This window comes from Montipora foliosa, chromosome 6 (assembly GCF_036669935.1).
Source record: "Montipora foliosa isolate CH-2021 chromosome 6, ASM3666993v2, whole genome shotgun sequence".
NCBI classification, from domain to species: domain Eukaryota; kingdom Metazoa; phylum Cnidaria; class Anthozoa; order Scleractinia; family Acroporidae; genus Montipora; species Montipora foliosa.
This window is the reverse complement of record NC_090874.1, coordinates 67,678,688-67,696,187: the sequence shown is the minus strand read 5'-3', so window position 1 is coordinate 67,696,187 and position 17,500 is coordinate 67,678,688. Positions and strand designations below refer to the sequence as shown.

Genomic DNA, 17,500 nt, shown 5'->3' with positions numbered 1-17,500 from the left:
GGTTTGGTTGATCAACTTTTTCAACCGGCATCACACTAGGTTGAAACGGTTGAAAAAGCATGGTTGATCCCAATAGAACACGACCTTAGCATCGCGTTTTCAAAGTCGACCGCAAACTTCAAACCGGTTTGCCGTAGTGGCAAGAATAGACTTTAGCATAAAGGTTCGGAACTTGGCGGGAAAAAACGCGCCATGATGGATTATTGTTTTACTTCGCATGTTTTAATTCAACCGAGCCAGCGTCCTCAAGGATGCAAAAATGTGTTCATTCAAGAGTTAAAGTACAAAGGAACATAACTTACAGCTTTAAACGTGAGTTCCCAGATAATTTTAAGGTGTAAAACGCTGCGGTAAATCACTCACCGCAAGAAGAGCATCCAGCCGTCAGAGATTTCAGGGGCACCCAACGTCAATTTTCGGAAAATATCTGTTCGGAAGAAGATTTGAGATCTAGAATTTTCGGAACATTTGTTGTAAAATTTCTTGCTTGCCTGCCTGTCCTAGGATTTGCGAACTTCTAAAAAATGTTATAATTGCCATTTTTAACGAATTTTTTACCCTAAAAAGGTCACCTAGAATTTTCGGGAGCCTTTTTTTCCCGCTGAAATTTTCGAAAAGGTAAGTTTTGATCCCTATAATTTTCAGATCACTAGACTTTCGGCTAGGAAATCCGAACAGATGAAAAAATTTTAGGGGATAAAAATATGCCTATATCTACCGTCTAAATACTAAAATACGTTTAACTATGCTATGTCTAAGTGGTTTTGAACTATATTCTCGTTGGGTGCCCCTGAGATTTGCCGTTATCCGAAAAATACGCGATACTAAACGTCTCTATTATTATACCGTAAGCCGATGGCAGCATTCCATCGAAGATCGACCCTTCCAAGGTTATTGGTTCCCTCCATGCTCTTAAGCCGAGACTTGAGAATTTCGTAATTGGTTTGAACCCAGGAGTCATATCAAAATTAAGTGAAGTACGATCATCCTGGTGAGTCGGGAGTCCTTAATTTGTCGTGGAATGGCAGAAATACCCAGAATTCTTTTTGGGCTTGGAGGAGGCAACTTGAGAAGCACGAGACTGGCCCTCATCAATGGGAATCAAAAATTTCGAAGGCGGGAAAAGGTACCACCCCTTTCGCAGCATAACCAAAAACAAAAGAACGCCTGATCGCAATTTCTTCCGTCTGAACTTACCTACATAACCTCTTGCAACGCTTGGCTTACCAACGCAAAACCTCATACCACAGCCCACGTATTATATATATTTTTTCAGCTTATCAATATATTTATGTCACAGCGAGTTAACAGAATGATGTTAATAGTGAACCTTTCGAGGCAATTACCTCTTTTCCTTTGTACCAGCTGTTTCTAAGGGTTGGGTGTTGACTAAAGGTTAGCACGCAGTCTTCGTTCTTTATATTTTGTTGCCTTTTTTTTTCCTTTTTTGGTTACGGAATAGCAATTTCCATTTTTGTTTTGACAATGCAACAGCCACACGACACCAGTTCATACATTTTCCCCTCACTTTGTTGATTGCGTCTTGGGACCTTACCTCGATTTTCTCAACGATCTGTGGCGACAAATTAGCTTGATAATGAAGTTTAGCTGATGTCATGCTCGTGTCCAGGGTGACACATGGCCTTGATGTCTGCCCCAACACAATACCTGATGGTAAGCCTCGGGCTCTCTCGTTGAAAAAGATCAAGTTTGGACCAGCTGAGGAAAGCAAAATCAACGCTGTTAGGAGCCGCGCGACAAATTGGAATGCCTTAAAATATTAAAAGTTCATCGATCCAATCATTCATCCATTTTTCTTCGCACCATTTACAGGATGCGATCATATACCACGAGTTATTTATTTTAATTGTAGGAAAATGTGCGTAGTGGCCAAAGTAGCTTAATTAAGCTCTTGTGATGACCACTACCACAGTACAACAGATAGTTGAGCAAAAGGCAGTACAATAAAGTAGGAAAATAGAAAAGTAATTTAGAAACTACTATGTTATGAAACGAGGTGTTAACTAACTTGTAAAGATCACGACGACATATAACATGTCGCTTTCAAAATCGTAACAAATGAAATTGAAAAAAAAAAATACAGTTCGTTTTTCAAAAAGACTTTACCTCTCAACACCTGAAACTTTGGTCTTATTTGAATGATTCTACAGTCTGAATTACCCCAGCTCGAAGACGATTCCCTGCAAAAGGAATAATAACAGTATAAAAACAATGATCTAGTCGGAGAACTGTATTGACAAGTAAGGATCAAAAGCTCTTTATTTATTAATGCGCTCGATGATTGGCTTAAAAATAGCGCGCCTCATTCTCCACCAATCAGGGGCAAGGGCATTTGTTTTCCCACGCTAAGCGGCAGTGACATGTTTTTCAGTGTTATGATTGGCTAATCGGAATTGTGATTGTTTGTTGTTATTTACCAAGATTTACCATTCCTTCTATCGTTTTCTACACTAATTGGTGACACTAAATACAAAATACGATAAACATTTAAAAAACGTCAAGATCACATACCTTTTCACGTATTACAACCAATTAAGCTTAAATTTTATATTGCAAAGGAATTAAACTATATAAATATAAATGCTAAAAGTTGTATTTTTTAGCAATTAACTAGTGCATATATGACGGTTCCTGCCATCCCCAACTTCAATCAAAGAATTAGAAATCGTTGAAGTATTTGTTACGATCTCGACTCGTAGGAGCAAAGAAAATTCACGATTCACAAGCTAAAGATAGACCACCTCCACTCTACATCAACAGCCACAACCAGCAATTCCTCTTTTCCAACCCTCAATAGCGTAACAGTTGGTCCTCGATATGCCAATGAGTGATGCTTAAATCTATGTTGAAAAAAATTATATGTTAATGTACGAATTATTGTACATATAGCATAGCTGCAGTTACTGTAACAGCTTAACAAAACCAAGGTTGTTTGGAAATCTTTCACTGTGTCTTAAATTGAGAGTCTTGAATTCAGAAAGCAACTCTAGTTGTCTGCCTAATGCAGATCTGAGAAGTCGTGTAAAGTCTACACTAAAAAATGCCCTGTATGACCTCAGAAACTAGAACTTGATTTTTTAGGGAATTTTAACACCAAGTGATACAATAAATTGTTACATTGTTTTTGTTCTTAGTAAGCACCTGTTTAAACTCTGTCCATGCTGTTCACTATCGTACAATAGCTCCCACTCTCTGTGCTAAAACAAAAGTTATAATTAATGCGCCGATCAAATCGAAACTTCAAAATCCCCCCCCCCCCCCCCCAACAGGGTAAACCCTGGGCATTTCGCTAACAGCTATAAAACACGTGTTTGGACGAGATGGAAGAGTTTAAAGGAAGAGATGTAGCATTTGTGAGCGATTGGCTTACAAAAAAAGGTGTTCAAAAGGTCTTTATTAAAGACATCAGGAGCCGACGACGATTGTTCTTTAGTGGGGTATGACAGACAAATCCGACGATAGGGTAGGGCATTTGAACACCATTTTGGCCCGAGGGGGTGGGAATTTGAAAGATCCAATCTTCAAAAGTTCAAATGCCCGGGCAAGGGGGGGGGGGGGGATGTTGATCGGTGCAAACAATTATCCTGCGAAATCGCGCGGAATATCGCCTGATTAGCAGACGCGAAGGCCGTAGGCCGAGTTGGCTAAAATCAGGCGATATTCCGCAAGATTGAGCCGGGTAACTGTTTTATTATTCAACCCATTGATGACAAAGCACAATTTTCTATGTTTATTGGGGGAAAAAGCTGGAAAACTACCATTTTTCTCCGCGACAAACAAAATGTAACGTATATCGCAGGATACCTGTTGAGTACGCCCGATGAATATTGAGCGCGCTATGACCATATTTGGACATTGCTACAATGTGTTGAATAATAAGTGTACATATATGTTGTTGAAGTATCAGGATCTAAGGCAAGAATCCCCTCTCCAAACCTTTGAATGTGTGCTGTAAGCAGACTTTTAGAATGGCAAGAAAAGCAAAGCTTCTCAAAAAGTGGAGCTGCAGTGGCATTAAGTTTCATCAAGATCAGGGTCTAACTGCTACAGCTAGAAGCCAAAGAGCAAAATATGCCTGATGCCAAAGGAAGGAAAAAGAAGAAGATCTCATATCCTGCACGGCAGGTGGGCACTTGATAAAATACACAGACGTCCTGGACTAACGTCACGTGGCTGTAGGCAACAGTTAAATTTCCCAGAACTCATGCACAGAAAAAATGGCTAACATGCTCTGAGCTTGCTCCATTATAACGTATAGTTACCAAAAAAAAATCTACCAGGTTAATAGAGACATACTCTTTCCACGGGTTTCGCATCATCTATGTCTTTCGACTGCTGTTCAGGTGAATGGTATGTATGAGGTACACTGCCAAGGAAGCAAGTTGGCAGAATTGTAGACAGGATCCAAAGTGTCTCTGTATTTAGTGAGGTGTAACTTAGGGTTGCATGCTCATCAATCCACGGGATATGGTGGAATCCCTGCAAAAAGCATAGTCAATACATATTAACCTCTTATATTCAATTTCCACCTTGAATGTTGGATTTGTTAAACTGTTTCAATAAAACGTGCTTTATATAATATCGGCTGTTTATAGCACATACTGCCACAAAATAGCATGCAATTTTGAAATAATATGCAAAATGTTTGGAAATGTTAAAACTAAAATTATATAAAACATTTAATAATTCCATTTGTACTTGTTGGACAGGAGATTGGTTATACAAGTATGTCATGCTCCATTGGCTTATAACATACCTCACATCGAACAAGCCCACAAGGAATAATGATAATGATGATAATAATAATAATAATAATAATAATAATAATAAATTAATAATGATATGATAATGATAATGATAATAATAATAATAACAATTATTATTATTATTATTATTATTATTATTATTATTATTATAATACTTATTAAATGTATAGTTTGTCTGCTAGAAGAGTATTATAATTTGTCTGTTGAAGTGGTGTAGGAGCACTTGTACACTGTGCATTTCGAGTTGTCTGGTGTACAAATTTCTCTTTTATGGAGTTTGATTCCCCATTCCTGTAACTCTGCTTTGTTTTTTGGGAGGAACATTATGCTCAGCCTGGTAACTAAAGGCAAATGTGCAGGTGTTACAGTCACTCATCCAGGACCAGAAAAGGGTTGGTTCTGATAACTTGCCATTTGCTTAAAGTTAACATCAAGTAAATAAACCCTCAGAGATCAAGCTCATACCTACCTTGGGTAAAATTCCAGGCAAATATCCTTTGTCCAAAAATTTCTTTATTATCCAGCAATGGATACCATCAAACACTCTTGGGCAATTTTGCTTTGCCCAGCGACAAAATTTGGTGGAATCTATGTGTTTGCTGTCATCACCCATCTACGTGTAGCAGTAAAAAATGCATATTCACTTAGGTCAATGCTCACAATAATATTATTATTCTAAGTTATGATTTATTTATCAAGTATAAATTTGAGGCGCCAAAACTCATGAAATATTCTTCAACACAGAAGATCAGATCAGTCTGAAGATCAGATCAAATCTAAGATCAGTCTTTCTAACACATACTATCGATCTCAGACGTCCATGGACAAGGGTTTTTTTCAGCTCACTTCACGGACCATTGATTTCAGTCTGCAGTTAAAAAATTCTGATCAAATGATAACATTTTTGTGGCTCTGCAGTTTCAAAAATACCGACCACGTGGCGCTATTCGTTTGTTCTTCCCACCGCCTAGAAAGAAAAAAAAACTGAAGAAAAGTTTCCTCCTGCTTCTTATTTCCTTGGACAAAGCTTTTAATGGGTTACCCATAATAGCTTCAGCCGGTTTTACTCGCCGTCAACATCGTTTCGAGCTTTTCTCTTTGGGGAGAGTAACAGAAAATGGCATCAAGAAATCGGTATTTTCGAAACCGCAGAGCCACAAAAGATGTCATCACGTGATCAGAATTTTTTAACCGCAGACTGAAATCAACGGTCCATGAAGTGGGCTGAAAAGCCTTTCTCCACGGACGTCTGAGATATATAGTACTAGGCTGTAGAACGCAGCCTGCCAAAAAAAAAAATACAAAAAACAATGGCACAAATGGAATGGCCACAAATTTAGCAAAATCTGGAGGTGTCAATGACAGCACATGAAAATAAAGAGGGACTCTCCTTTTGTTCAATCCATCATTCAGTATCATGCAGTAAGCAAGTTCCTGCACAGCTGTTGATCACAGGGCTAGCGGATTCAGGATAACGGAATAAAATAATATTGACAACAGCATCTGGCAATCTGCAGATCATAATCTCTCATTTTTATTTTTATTTGTATTTTTTATGTTTGCTCAGTTGTTTGTTGGCGATACACTGTGATTTTGACATTCTTCAACTCAGAGCAAGGTCAATCCGTGCTATTGCTAGCTTAGACTGTGGTTCAGAACTAAAAACACTATGGGTGATGGTGCATTAATTTTATGGTTGCACCCCAGTCTGGTGGAACAGCCTTCCTTTATCAGATGAGTAATGCTAGGTAGGAAGTCGTTAACATTTTTAAGCATTCACTTTTAGTTAAGACTTATTTATTCTCTAAAGCCTTTTTAAAGATTTTATTGTAAGTTCAATACTCAACTTTTTTATAGGATTTGGAGTCTTAATTTTTAAGATGCATTGGTGGTTTTAAATTTCAATTTGTAATTTGTAAGAATTTATCTACAGTCGAACCTGTATATAACGTCCCTCGGGACTCAAAGAACTGCAGCTGGGATCTTAATACAGGATCACTAAAAATACTCATTGGGCGTGGTCTAATGTCAACTTTTAATGGCGTATCCTTCAAAAACACTTCATGCACGGAAACAATTATAGGACAATCAACACTCTCTCAAGCGATTAATACTATAAACAAAGTTGCCAACTTGTAAATTAATGGTATAATATATTAATACATAACATTTTTGAAAAACCCAACAAACAATGGGATCAAAGTTACGGTAAAGGGCAAGCAAGTTATAAACAGAGGAGGAAATCTCTTGCGAGCATATTATTTGCGATTCATTCTTCATAACATGGCTGAAGAACAAGCCAATTAAATTAATGGCAATTTCTAGCTAAACAGTGAAGCATATTCAAAACGAAATTTTTCGGCATTCGTGATTTTGTACTGTACTTCAGCACATTGTGGACACCTCATCCTGGAAAGCATTCACGACACAAAGTGGCTGATTATCAGCTTACAGTAGCTTTGTACATGTATGTTATTTTTTTACAGTGATGATTGATCGCATTTTAAACGCAATAAAATACTGTATAAAATGACAAGTGGTTTCTGTTCAAGGGTGGCCGCTTAATACAGGTAAAAATAACAAAGAAAGACAGATATACGTGTAGGACTGCCATAGGGTACTGGCGCGGCTGCTTAATAGAGGTGGCCACCTCATACACCTATTAATATATTTTTTTCCCTTTCGTAAATCATAAAATTTTAACTTTTAGTTTAATATAATGTATAATATTAAGTTAATGTATAGATTCTTTGATTCCCGACCTTTGTTTAATAATAAGAAGAGTTCCAAGACAGCACCCATTGTGCATACATAAAATACTACAAAGAGTACAATACAATATAATTAACAATAATTATAATTATTAATTAAAAGTAAGTTTTTAAACCTGTAATTTAACTAATTCCAGATAATTTCCACTCACAATAGACCTTGCCCATACATCTGCTATTGTCTGCATTTCAGCATTCGCATCTTCAGAATCACTTGTGTTGACAATCAAGGCTAAAGACTTTGAGATCTGGAACATCTCCACCAAGTCTGTCACACATAATAATCCACAAGTAGGTTTATATGCAATTTGCTTAGTTGAATAAATTAATATTAATGTCTCTCATCACCGTAGTCCAGGATTGCTAACATTAATTTTAAGGGTTGACCCCTGTTAATTGAATGAACAGGCAACAAAGCTAAGTAGACGCTAAAGTGTGCAAATCCAAAAATTGCAACCAAATCTGTCATTCTACAGATTAATTCCACAAATGAGTTGTATGACTGTACGTTTCTCGTCTATTGAATTCGAACACATTCATGCATGACTGTATTTATCAAATAAGCATGCCAATCATGATGTCCCATCACTATTTGTGCAGATAATGGTATGACACTGATTGTCCAGAGACACATCTAGATAGTAATTAATGGACATACCTACTAAAGTCTACTGCACTTGACTGACTTAAAAAGATCTCTTTCCATGGTAACCAAAGTTTATTAACTGACCCTGTTGTCTAAATTAAATATTAACCCATTCACTCCTCAAACATCCTAGTAAGATCGTCTGGCATAAGACAGAGTAAAGAGTAAATTCTATTTACGTCACTCTCAGGGGTCATGGGTTAAGTAAACATTATTCAGAGGAAAGAAGTGCCAATAGGCTTTTACCTGTAAAGGACATGGTTGATTCACCATCACTGAAAACTGTAAAATACAGCTCTAGCTTTCCATCAGCAGTTTTTCCTGTACAGGGCATCAAATAATGAATACGAAATTACAATTTATAATAATTCACATGCAAGTTTAATGTTTTTGATGACGACTCTGGTAATTAAAACTAATAATTTTTTTTTAAAAGATCTTCAACCATCAAAAATAAATTACCTTTGTCTAAGAAATTTTCAAATCCATCTATAAACACATCCCTTGTCAGTTGATCAGTATTTCTGTTAATTCCTCCAGCAATTGCAATATGCGAAAAGAGTAGCTCATCAAAATCATCCACTTTGGATCCAAAGAATGTCTTAAATATGGAATTTAAAAGATGTCAATAATATTGTATGTATGTAGCAAAATGCTTGCAAAGTACAAAATTACTTACTGAATTTATTCATGATACATTAAATTTTTGAATGGTCAATTTAACATTAGAAGTGGTGTGAGACTATGGTACCATTTTCTAAAAATTATCAAAACTGGTGATAGTCTCCTGATGCTTTATTAAATTCTCACATCAAGCATAACAATTCTCTCAACTGTTGGCTTAATAATTAAAGCATGTGCTCATTTCCAGTCATAATTTTCATATAATGAAGAAATAATTCGCAATATCCACCTGAAATGTTCCCTTTTTCAAAGAAGATTCTCCATCATTAGCTTCAGCAAGTTCCTGTTCATTTTAGATCACATAATAATCTATTAAAATTTCAGTCAACATTATAAGGACTCCTTCAGTCCACAGGCTCAGACTGCAAGATTCAAAATTAATTAAATAGCAACCACAGTTTAAGTGGCAGCTCTGTCAAAAGTACTTTTTGCTAGACTTATAAATAATAATAATAATAATAATAATAATAATAATAATAATAATAATAACAATAATAATAATGATGATGATGATGATGATGATAATAATAAAACCTACCTCACCTATGAGCTTGGAAGATATCTATTTACAACCATTCTTTTGTAATTCAAATGTGTCAACCACAGAGACCCTTTGTTATGGTTGGTACATTGAAAAGGGCAGGTCACAGTAAAACTAAGATTGAATCAAGAGGACTTAAACACTATCATCAAGTAAACAATAAATATTATTCTTCACACATGTAGGTGGAATAGACGAGGTCACGCTCTTGAGTGCATCATGGGTAATCAGGGCAAGATGGAGAGAAATTCAAAGGTTTGTGTGGAAGTTCAAAACGATGAAAGTGAAATGCAATTTTGGGTTTTTTAATTTAATTTCCAAAACAGAAGATATGCACTGAAAGGTGCAGCAGAATAAAGTTGAAGAGAATGGCTATTGTAGAAATTATGCTATTAAACAAAGTTTCTGTCATACATTTCTTGTAATTCCAAAGGCACAAAATTACAGAGAATGTATGGAGACAAAAAAAGCAATAGGTGCGGTTACACGGGACACTTTTACCCCAGTAAATGACTCTTTTACAACTGGAGACTGCATTTAGTGCATTTGACCAACATTTCCCAAGGTAAAGTTCCATGGATATGTAAAAAAGATCAGACGAAGCCCCCATACCATTTAAAGTGGTAAGTTGGAAGGGTCTTTTGATGCCTGGGTACAAGAGTCAATCAAGATGCTGATGCAGTTGTGATTAAATTTCCCGCCAATGAATTGCATGATATTTCTTTTTACCTCGGTAATCTTCATAATATGTGACCATTGTTTAACACGGTATACAGTTTACTAAAACCAAAGTGTGAGGCACTGCAGGATAATTTACCGCGGGAAATGGCATTTACCATGGTGTGTGTAACCGCACCTAATGTTTAGGTTTTCCAAAGAATATTAGATACCAAGTCCAGTTTACCTCAGTTGTGAACTTGAACTTATTTGCTTGGTTTATGAAGGCGAAAGTCCATAAAGTAGAGTCATGTACAGTAAATTTGGCTTTGGATTTCCATACAAACCTTTGAATTTCCCGCCGTGTTGCCCTGATTACCCATGATGTACTCAAGAGCGTGTACTGATCTATTAGTAACATCGAGATTTGTGACGTTTAGGTCAGCTTGGCCATTGATTCAAGTCTTACATGTTTTACATGTATATGTGTTAAATTATGCCTCGTTCTTGAAGCTTCCAGAAAGAAGGCGATAAAACTGGCCCGGCGATTCTGAAACTGCTCCAGTTTTCATGTACAATTTGCATATGTGTTAAATTATGCCTCGTTCTTGAAGCTTCAAGAAAGAAGGCTATAAAACTGGCCTGGGGATTCTAAAACTGCTCCAGTTTTCGTTGAAAATTTAACTCAAGCATATAGCCCAAATATATTAAACTAAAACTACGAAGCTTAATATATACTTCAAACAGTTTTGAAAGGGATTCGTAGCGTGGAGATCGTTGCTCTATTTCTTGATGAGAAGTCTGCCTGTTTCCCATTAGTTAAAACTGCTGGCGATTCCCGTCAAAACGTTGACAATACCCGATACTTCAAGCGCGCCATCCCTGCAGACTCAATCCATCTTTTGTCACGCAATGTCACGCAACCGACTCTCAATTTAGACAGTTGGGGATCTGGGCAACTTTTACAATCAGCGCGAGGATTAAAAGTTCATATATATACTATTAGGCAACCCTTCAAAGGGGAAAAGAGTTATAGCACATGTAGTCAGCGAAAGGATTGTTGCGCCACTGCATGTTGTTGTTGCATGACCTTGCATGGTATTTTTATTAATTAAGATAAATATGATTACGGGGCTGGACAATCTGCGAGCAAGCGAGCCATGTGAATTTCGCATTTAAGTCGAAGCACCCATTTCAAATAGCGCTGATAAACAGTTATTAAGTCTAAGTACCCATTTTAAAACGGTTTAATAGCTTTCAATAACTGTGTGACTCGCAGTCATGGCTCGCAGCCATGGCTCGCAGCCATGCCTCGCATAGCTCGCTGGTTCGCACATTGTCCTAACTCTATGATTGCAAATTCAACAAGGGATCCTGAAGGCGAAAAATACGAAATACGGCAGGTACTCGCTATTCACCAACCTCGTCCCCAAGCCCCCCTTTGGAACGTGGCTGGCTATTCACCTCCGAGCAATTCGCGCGAAATTTGCGCCAAAAAAAGTTGTAATCTTTGCGGGAGTATATAAGTGAGTCAAAGTCATCTTTTTGTGCTATATTATCTCGGTGGCTAGTGGTGGATATTTGGGATATTTACCGAGCCGCGAAACGGCGAGGTAAATATCCACCAAGAAAAACGGGGTTACCCCAGTCCCTGACAATTGCACAATAGCCTGATTTAGCAACAGAAAGGGAACGTCAGTTGACGAAAGGAGAGCATGCAGAATAGTTGGGATTCTACTCTAATATGACCTAATATGGATATTTTTTCTGACATTCCCGTTATGTTGCTAAATCAGGCTATTGTGCAATTAAAAGGGACTTGGGTAAAGTAAAGAATTTATAGTCAGTTTTCATGTTTGAAGAAGACCGTTGCGTACGCAGTCAATTCGCTAATTGGCGACAATTTATCACGTCGTATCTTCCATAGTTCCGCTTTGTAATCTGTAATCACCTCTTCAAAAAAAAAAACATTTCGACGAGTTTCAATAAATGAGGAGACGACAATACAAGAGATAGACCTCTTTACAGTTGTGTGCTTTACGGTTACCTGGGCCGGGTTGTTCGAAAGCCGATTAACTTAATCCAGGATAAGTGTAAACTTTTGTTTCATGTTTTCAACTTTTTGGTGAAAATTTCTTTCGTTTATACTTTTGTTTTTTCAAGATTGACTTCTTCTAATGTAAAGTTTTGCCAAATATCAGCGTTGAACAGCATTTAGGAGAAGAGAAATAAACTCCTTGGTTAATTTTTAATCTGGGATTAGCGTTAATCGGCTTTTGAACAACCGGGCCCTGGCCTTTAAAGGAAAGTGAGGCTAGTATTGACCACCTCCTTCCTTTTCATATGTTAATGATGTTGTTGTCATGCTAATTAGTAAGAATTTACATACACCTGTCCACACGCTTAACAAAAACATGTTCTGCCGGCCAGTCAAAATTCAAAGTTTTGACAATCAAAGTTCAAACGTTACCCGCCCACTTTGGAACATTTTGGCGCCACTCCGCAAACACTTCACAGGAAGAAAAGTCAGCAACACGTACGGGCATTTTGTCTTTTGCAGTTTTGAACACCTTGCTTGAAATTCCTACCTAGTTTATTTATTGTAAACGCCATGTCTTGCCAAAGGGCAAATAACTCAGCTACGATCATTTGCGTAATTGGCGCCAAAACGTTCCCAAGTGTGCGGGTAAACGTTGAAGTTTGAGTGTCAAAACGTTGAATTTTGATTGACCGGCAGAACATGTTTTGGTCACGCGTGTGGACAGGTAGTTGCAAGTGACGGTAATAAAAGCAGTGAGGTTTCTATCAAAACAAGGTAAACTCCAGAAACTAAATATTTTAAGCAAGAGCCGATACAACGTAGATTTTATTTTAGTGGTGTACTATATTTCGGCTGGCCAAACTAGCCTTCTTCTGGTACAATGAGAGTTTACATTGAATTGCCTCTATGTACATATATATAGTAAATGGATGTTGACGTAATACTGGAAAAAATGTGATAAAACATGGCAGTTGAATTCAAATACTAAGAGTAACGGAAAAATAACGGAAATGACTCTAAATAATAAACTGAAATCTAATGCGTTTCTTCGCGGATATTAAGACCGTTGGGATTTGAATTGGGTACAACATTGAGTTAGCCGATTAGGTCTATTGTCCTGCCTTTTGAAATTAAGAAAGCTTTCCTGGCCTTACGGATCGAGTCTCTGTTAGAAAATATTTTTTCGATAGGAATTAATTGCATGTCCTTAGAGATGTTGTGGGGAGAGGAGAGGAAATGTTCTGCGACTGTAGTAGGTTTGGATTTGGTGTTAGCGTTATCTAAAGTGCGGCGTAGTTCATTAAAACGTCTTTTAAACGTCGTTTAGTTTCTCCTATGTACTGTAGATGGCATCTGTTGCATTGAATCATGTAGATAAGGTTTTTAGTTTTGCAAGTTATGTGGGAATTAATGGCGTTATGGAGCGTGTTTCGCCAGTAGGGAAGAATGTGTAGTTGGTTATTTAGTCCATGGAAAATGTAAGGACAGGTAGCGCAGTTTTTGCCATAGCAAAAAGAACCGGAAGGAAATGCGGAATTAGAATGAGTTACATTAGGGGACAGTTTAGCTGTTACTAGCAGGTCTCGAAGGTTAGGGGAGCGCCTGAAAGCCACAACAGATAGATGTAGGAAAGCACTTTTGCAGCTGTCAGGGGAAAGAAGTAGATTGTAGTGTTTTTTATTATGTTGAAGATGGGAGGAAGTGAGGGATTATAGGTCGTTATGAAAGGTATGCGTTCGGGTTTGTTTATCTGTTTAGGTTGTAGGGTATGTATGCGGGGAATGTCTGCGGTGCGTTGTATTTGTTTAGTAACAAAGTCGCGTCACTTTCATCCATATGCCAGGTAACTAAGCACACAAATGTAAAATGGTCTATTCGACTTTTCCTTTCTTCAGCACGTTGCCTGGTGACCGTCTACTTTTGGCAGGGATTTTGTTATCGATCCCGTCCGAGTTTTGTCAATCCGATCCGGTCCGGTTCAATCGATCCGGTCCGATCCTGGCTTTGCCAACGGAAACCCGTCTCAGGTTCTACGAGCATGCGTGAGAATACATTATAATTTAAATACACTAAAATAGGGTATACATGAAGTACCTAGGAAGAAATTCGTGGCACTTCGAAGCGAAGCAAGTGAAGATGGGCTGAAATCAGCTGTAAATATTAGGATGTGAATGTAGCAGCGTCACTCACTGATTTGGACTTTATCTAAAGTTCTGGCGCAACATGGGGGCAAAACCCTCATCTATTAGCGACCTACAACATAATCCTGTCCTTCAGAAGTTTACTGGGGAGACAGCTGTTAGCGAAGAGGATGAATTCTGGAACGAGTTACTTGCATTTTCATTTCAAGCTCCATACAACAGGTAAGCTTGTGTTGCAAGCTTGCAAGCTCAGAGTAGACGTAAAATTAACAAATTCGCAAATTAAGAAAAGCTAATTGCCTGTTAAGCTTATTACTCGAGAATTATTATCTGGTTACTTTGTTGCGTTGTGGAGTTACAGTAAGTTGTCGAACATTATAGACAACGTAAATCAATGTTTAATGCGTTTACTGAAAGCCATTCCCAGTATTTGGCTGTTATCTCCCGTCGAAATGTGTTTTTGAACCTTCAAATAGGCCTTAATAACTACGTCACGTGCACAGTATAGTTTCAGGTTGCTAAGCCCTTTATGCAGGGAAATAAATTTTGTGGTAGAAGTTGATAAATTGCGCATGGCTCGCTTGTATTCTAAATTTGTTAGGGTCCTTTTAAGGCATTAATTTAACAGCTGTTTTGCAAGATGTAGGGAAATTTATATTAACCTTGTTTTCGTATATATTGCATGTCAAGGGAAGGTCAGATGTCCAATCTAATTGTAGTACAAATGTAAATGTACTTTGATGGGAAATTTGTTTTGTCGAGTAAGCTTATCCATTATGAAAGTGAGACTGGAATTCAAATCAAAGTACTTCATAAATTTTTTAAGGAGATTCCCTGGTTTTGCATTGTGCAACCCTACTGCGCATAATATTTTGCGTCATTGGTGCACACATTTAACAGGTCGTGCACATTTAGAAAATGGCAGATTTTCATTGATGCCAAGCTTAATCTGTCAAGGAATCACTATTTTCTCCTGAACGAGCATGGTGACCCTCCCCCTTTTAATGGTGTTATGTACTCATAATAGATACATGGAAAACGTATTTCAAGGAGAAAAAAGTTGGAAAGTACAAGTTGTAGTAAATAATTTTAAAATGTTGTGAAACTTTGGAGGTAGACCCCTAGTGTGAGGTGATGATGTTGTGGTCCAATTTGCTTGCATTGCTTTGCAAGATTGAACAATTTGAAATCACTTTACTGAAAGATTTTAACCCAGACAAAGACAAGTAGGCTCAAATATTCAGTAGCTTTAGCTGTTCAGTGTGACAGTGCTGGTTGGTGGCCACTTGCAGGGCTTCTTCCAGGTCACAGGGTTGCCATGGAAACCTTCCTGGTGTACCTTGTATTTTCGTGGGACCCCCACCATTTCCCAAACTCATGTAATTTGGCGATGAGTTAAACCCATTCACACACCTCAATTGCCCTGGGATGCCCCCCATTGACAAGTAAATTTGTCTGGTGTTAGAGTAAAATCTATCTACATTTAAGTGTCACTCAGGGGTCAATGGGTTAATTAAGGACGGTGCCTACTAATTCACAGGTATCTTTGCGCGGTTTACTGAATGTGCGGGAAAAGCAGATCATAACAAGTGTTATTGAAATCCAAAAAGAAAATTGGGGGTAACCACGCATTTTTCGAAGGTAATTAATTAATTAATCAATTATTTGTGAACAGTTTTAAAATATATGTACAAAGCAATGTATGGCGTTCTTTTCCAAATTGAAGCTCAATTATCTCTTAAAAATGCGTGGTTATCCCCAATTTTCTTTTTGGATACCAAGATGACTTGCTAAGTTCTGCTTTCTCCGCATAGTTTTGCACTGCACAAAAATATCCCTGTATTAATAAGCACCAGTAATAGAAAATCTGAGTATCTCGAGATGCGCAGAACGTATGCGCAATAACAATAGTAGACACCGTCCTTTAATAATGAAAAAGGGAACATGTTTAATAGGCACGCAAAAAATACCACACTATGTATGTTTTTTTTGAAAATTGAGTTTCACAAATTGTTTTATTAAAGAATAGAAGTACATGTACATGTATGCATTTATAATAATTATTAAGGAAATATCTCCTCCTTCTCAAACGAATCATAGGTTGCTCTGAAACCAGCGTCAACAACAAGTTAATGAACTGCTTATAAATGTGAGCATGGTTAAGTGCTGTAAACATTTTGTTACATAATTATGTACGGCAGTATCAATAAATCACTTCATCATATAAACTTATTCACAGTCTAAGACTTCTAATGCTTGGAAATGAAACTTGTCATGGCAAGCAAGTCTAAGTGAGAGCTTACCTGCACACATCCTCGGAGACCCAGGGGCAGTTAGTGGAGATGAGACGAGACAAGAATCGGGACTTTGGTAAAGTTTTCAAGTAAGGCGAGAAGAGGGCTCTTCTCGCCTTATTTGAAAACTTTACGCCAGTCCCGATTCTCGTCGCATCTCGACTGCCTGCCTCTGGGTCTCTGAGGATAACCTGCACATGACTAATAGAAGATATTTGACATTAAAGAAATTATTTTGTTTCTTTATAACATTCTGTAGAAAAATCTCTTTGTGATACGTTTAACAGTCTGTTTATGAGAGTGTGCTTTTTTTCCATGATTTTTAAATACTGAAGCATTAATTCATACTCAAAGAACTGTTCTTATATTCTAATTCGCTACCCCGTTCAACCGAATATAACACATTTATCATGTTATAAGGAACCACTTATGGGGTGTGGCAACACAAGCCATGTATATCCCTCTTTATTATGTCTTGTCAAGCAAAATTGCATAGAATTATCAACTATGTCTGTGCAAAATAACAAAAAGTGTATAGCAAAAATGTCTACAACAATCTGGACATACATTTTGTAAGCTAATAATAATTATAATGTAAATACAAAACATGACAAGCCAATACTCGAAAAGCAACAACTATCCCCATTCATGTCGCGTTGAGCGCTACAGAAGTTGTTTGTTTTAAATGGTACGTTAGTCACCATTGGTTTAGTCCTAGACATTAGTCTCAGTATAAAAGGTCTAGTAAAGTCCAAAGTATCACTTTGTGAGCTCTATAGTTAACTGTAAGGAGTACCTTTACTGTTTACGAATTTTATTCGCACCCTCCCTCCCTTCGGAGGTTTTGTTAAGGTCAAGTTGAATAAATTCGGGTTCACCTCTCGGTACACGGTTCGGTTAAGTCTCGCAGCGACTTCCCCAAGCTTCGGCGTTTTTCA

At 37.6% G+C, this 17,500-nt stretch overlaps 2 protein-coding genes across 3 annotated transcripts in view; one reads left to right on the top strand and one right to left on the bottom strand.

The window, feature by feature from the left end:
• Positions 1–11,000, bottom strand: part of LOC138008243 (uncharacterized) — a 13,028-nt gene extending 2,028 nt beyond the window's left edge. The window contains exons 1-11 of one of the 2 annotated variants that reach the window (XM_068855508.1): positions 10,825–11,000; positions 9,118–9,171; positions 8,667–8,805; positions 8,451–8,525; positions 7,711–7,826; positions 5,257–5,400; positions 4,318–4,500; positions 3,163–3,218; positions 2,763–2,861; positions 2,128–2,201; positions 1,556–1,719 (exon numbers count right to left, since the gene is read on the bottom strand). In XM_068855508.1, the coding sequence (XP_068711609.1) occupies positions 1,556–1,719; positions 2,128–2,201; positions 2,763–2,861; positions 3,163–3,218; positions 4,318–4,500; positions 5,257–5,400; positions 7,711–7,826; positions 8,451–8,525; positions 8,667–8,805; positions 9,118–9,171; positions 10,825–10,902 (1,182 nt within the window). In that variant the 5' untranslated portion in view covers positions 10,903–11,000. The remainder of the gene's footprint in view (positions 1–1,555; positions 1,720–2,127; positions 2,202–2,762; positions 2,862–3,162; positions 3,219–4,317; positions 4,501–5,256; positions 5,401–7,710; positions 7,827–8,450; positions 8,526–8,666; positions 8,806–9,117; positions 9,172–10,824) is intronic. The other variant, XM_068855509.1, reaches the window with a different exon arrangement.
• Positions 11,001–14,219: 3,219 nt separating this feature from the next.
• LOC138008241 (dymeclin-like) overlaps positions 14,220–17,500 on the top strand; it is a 31,645-nt gene continuing 28,364 nt past the window's right edge. Inside the window, exon 1 of the mRNA XM_068855506.1 lies at positions 14,220–14,490. Within this exon, the coding sequence (XP_068711607.1) occupies positions 14,351–14,490 (140 nt within the window). The 5' untranslated portion in view covers positions 14,220–14,350. The remainder of the gene's footprint in view (positions 14,491–17,500) is intronic.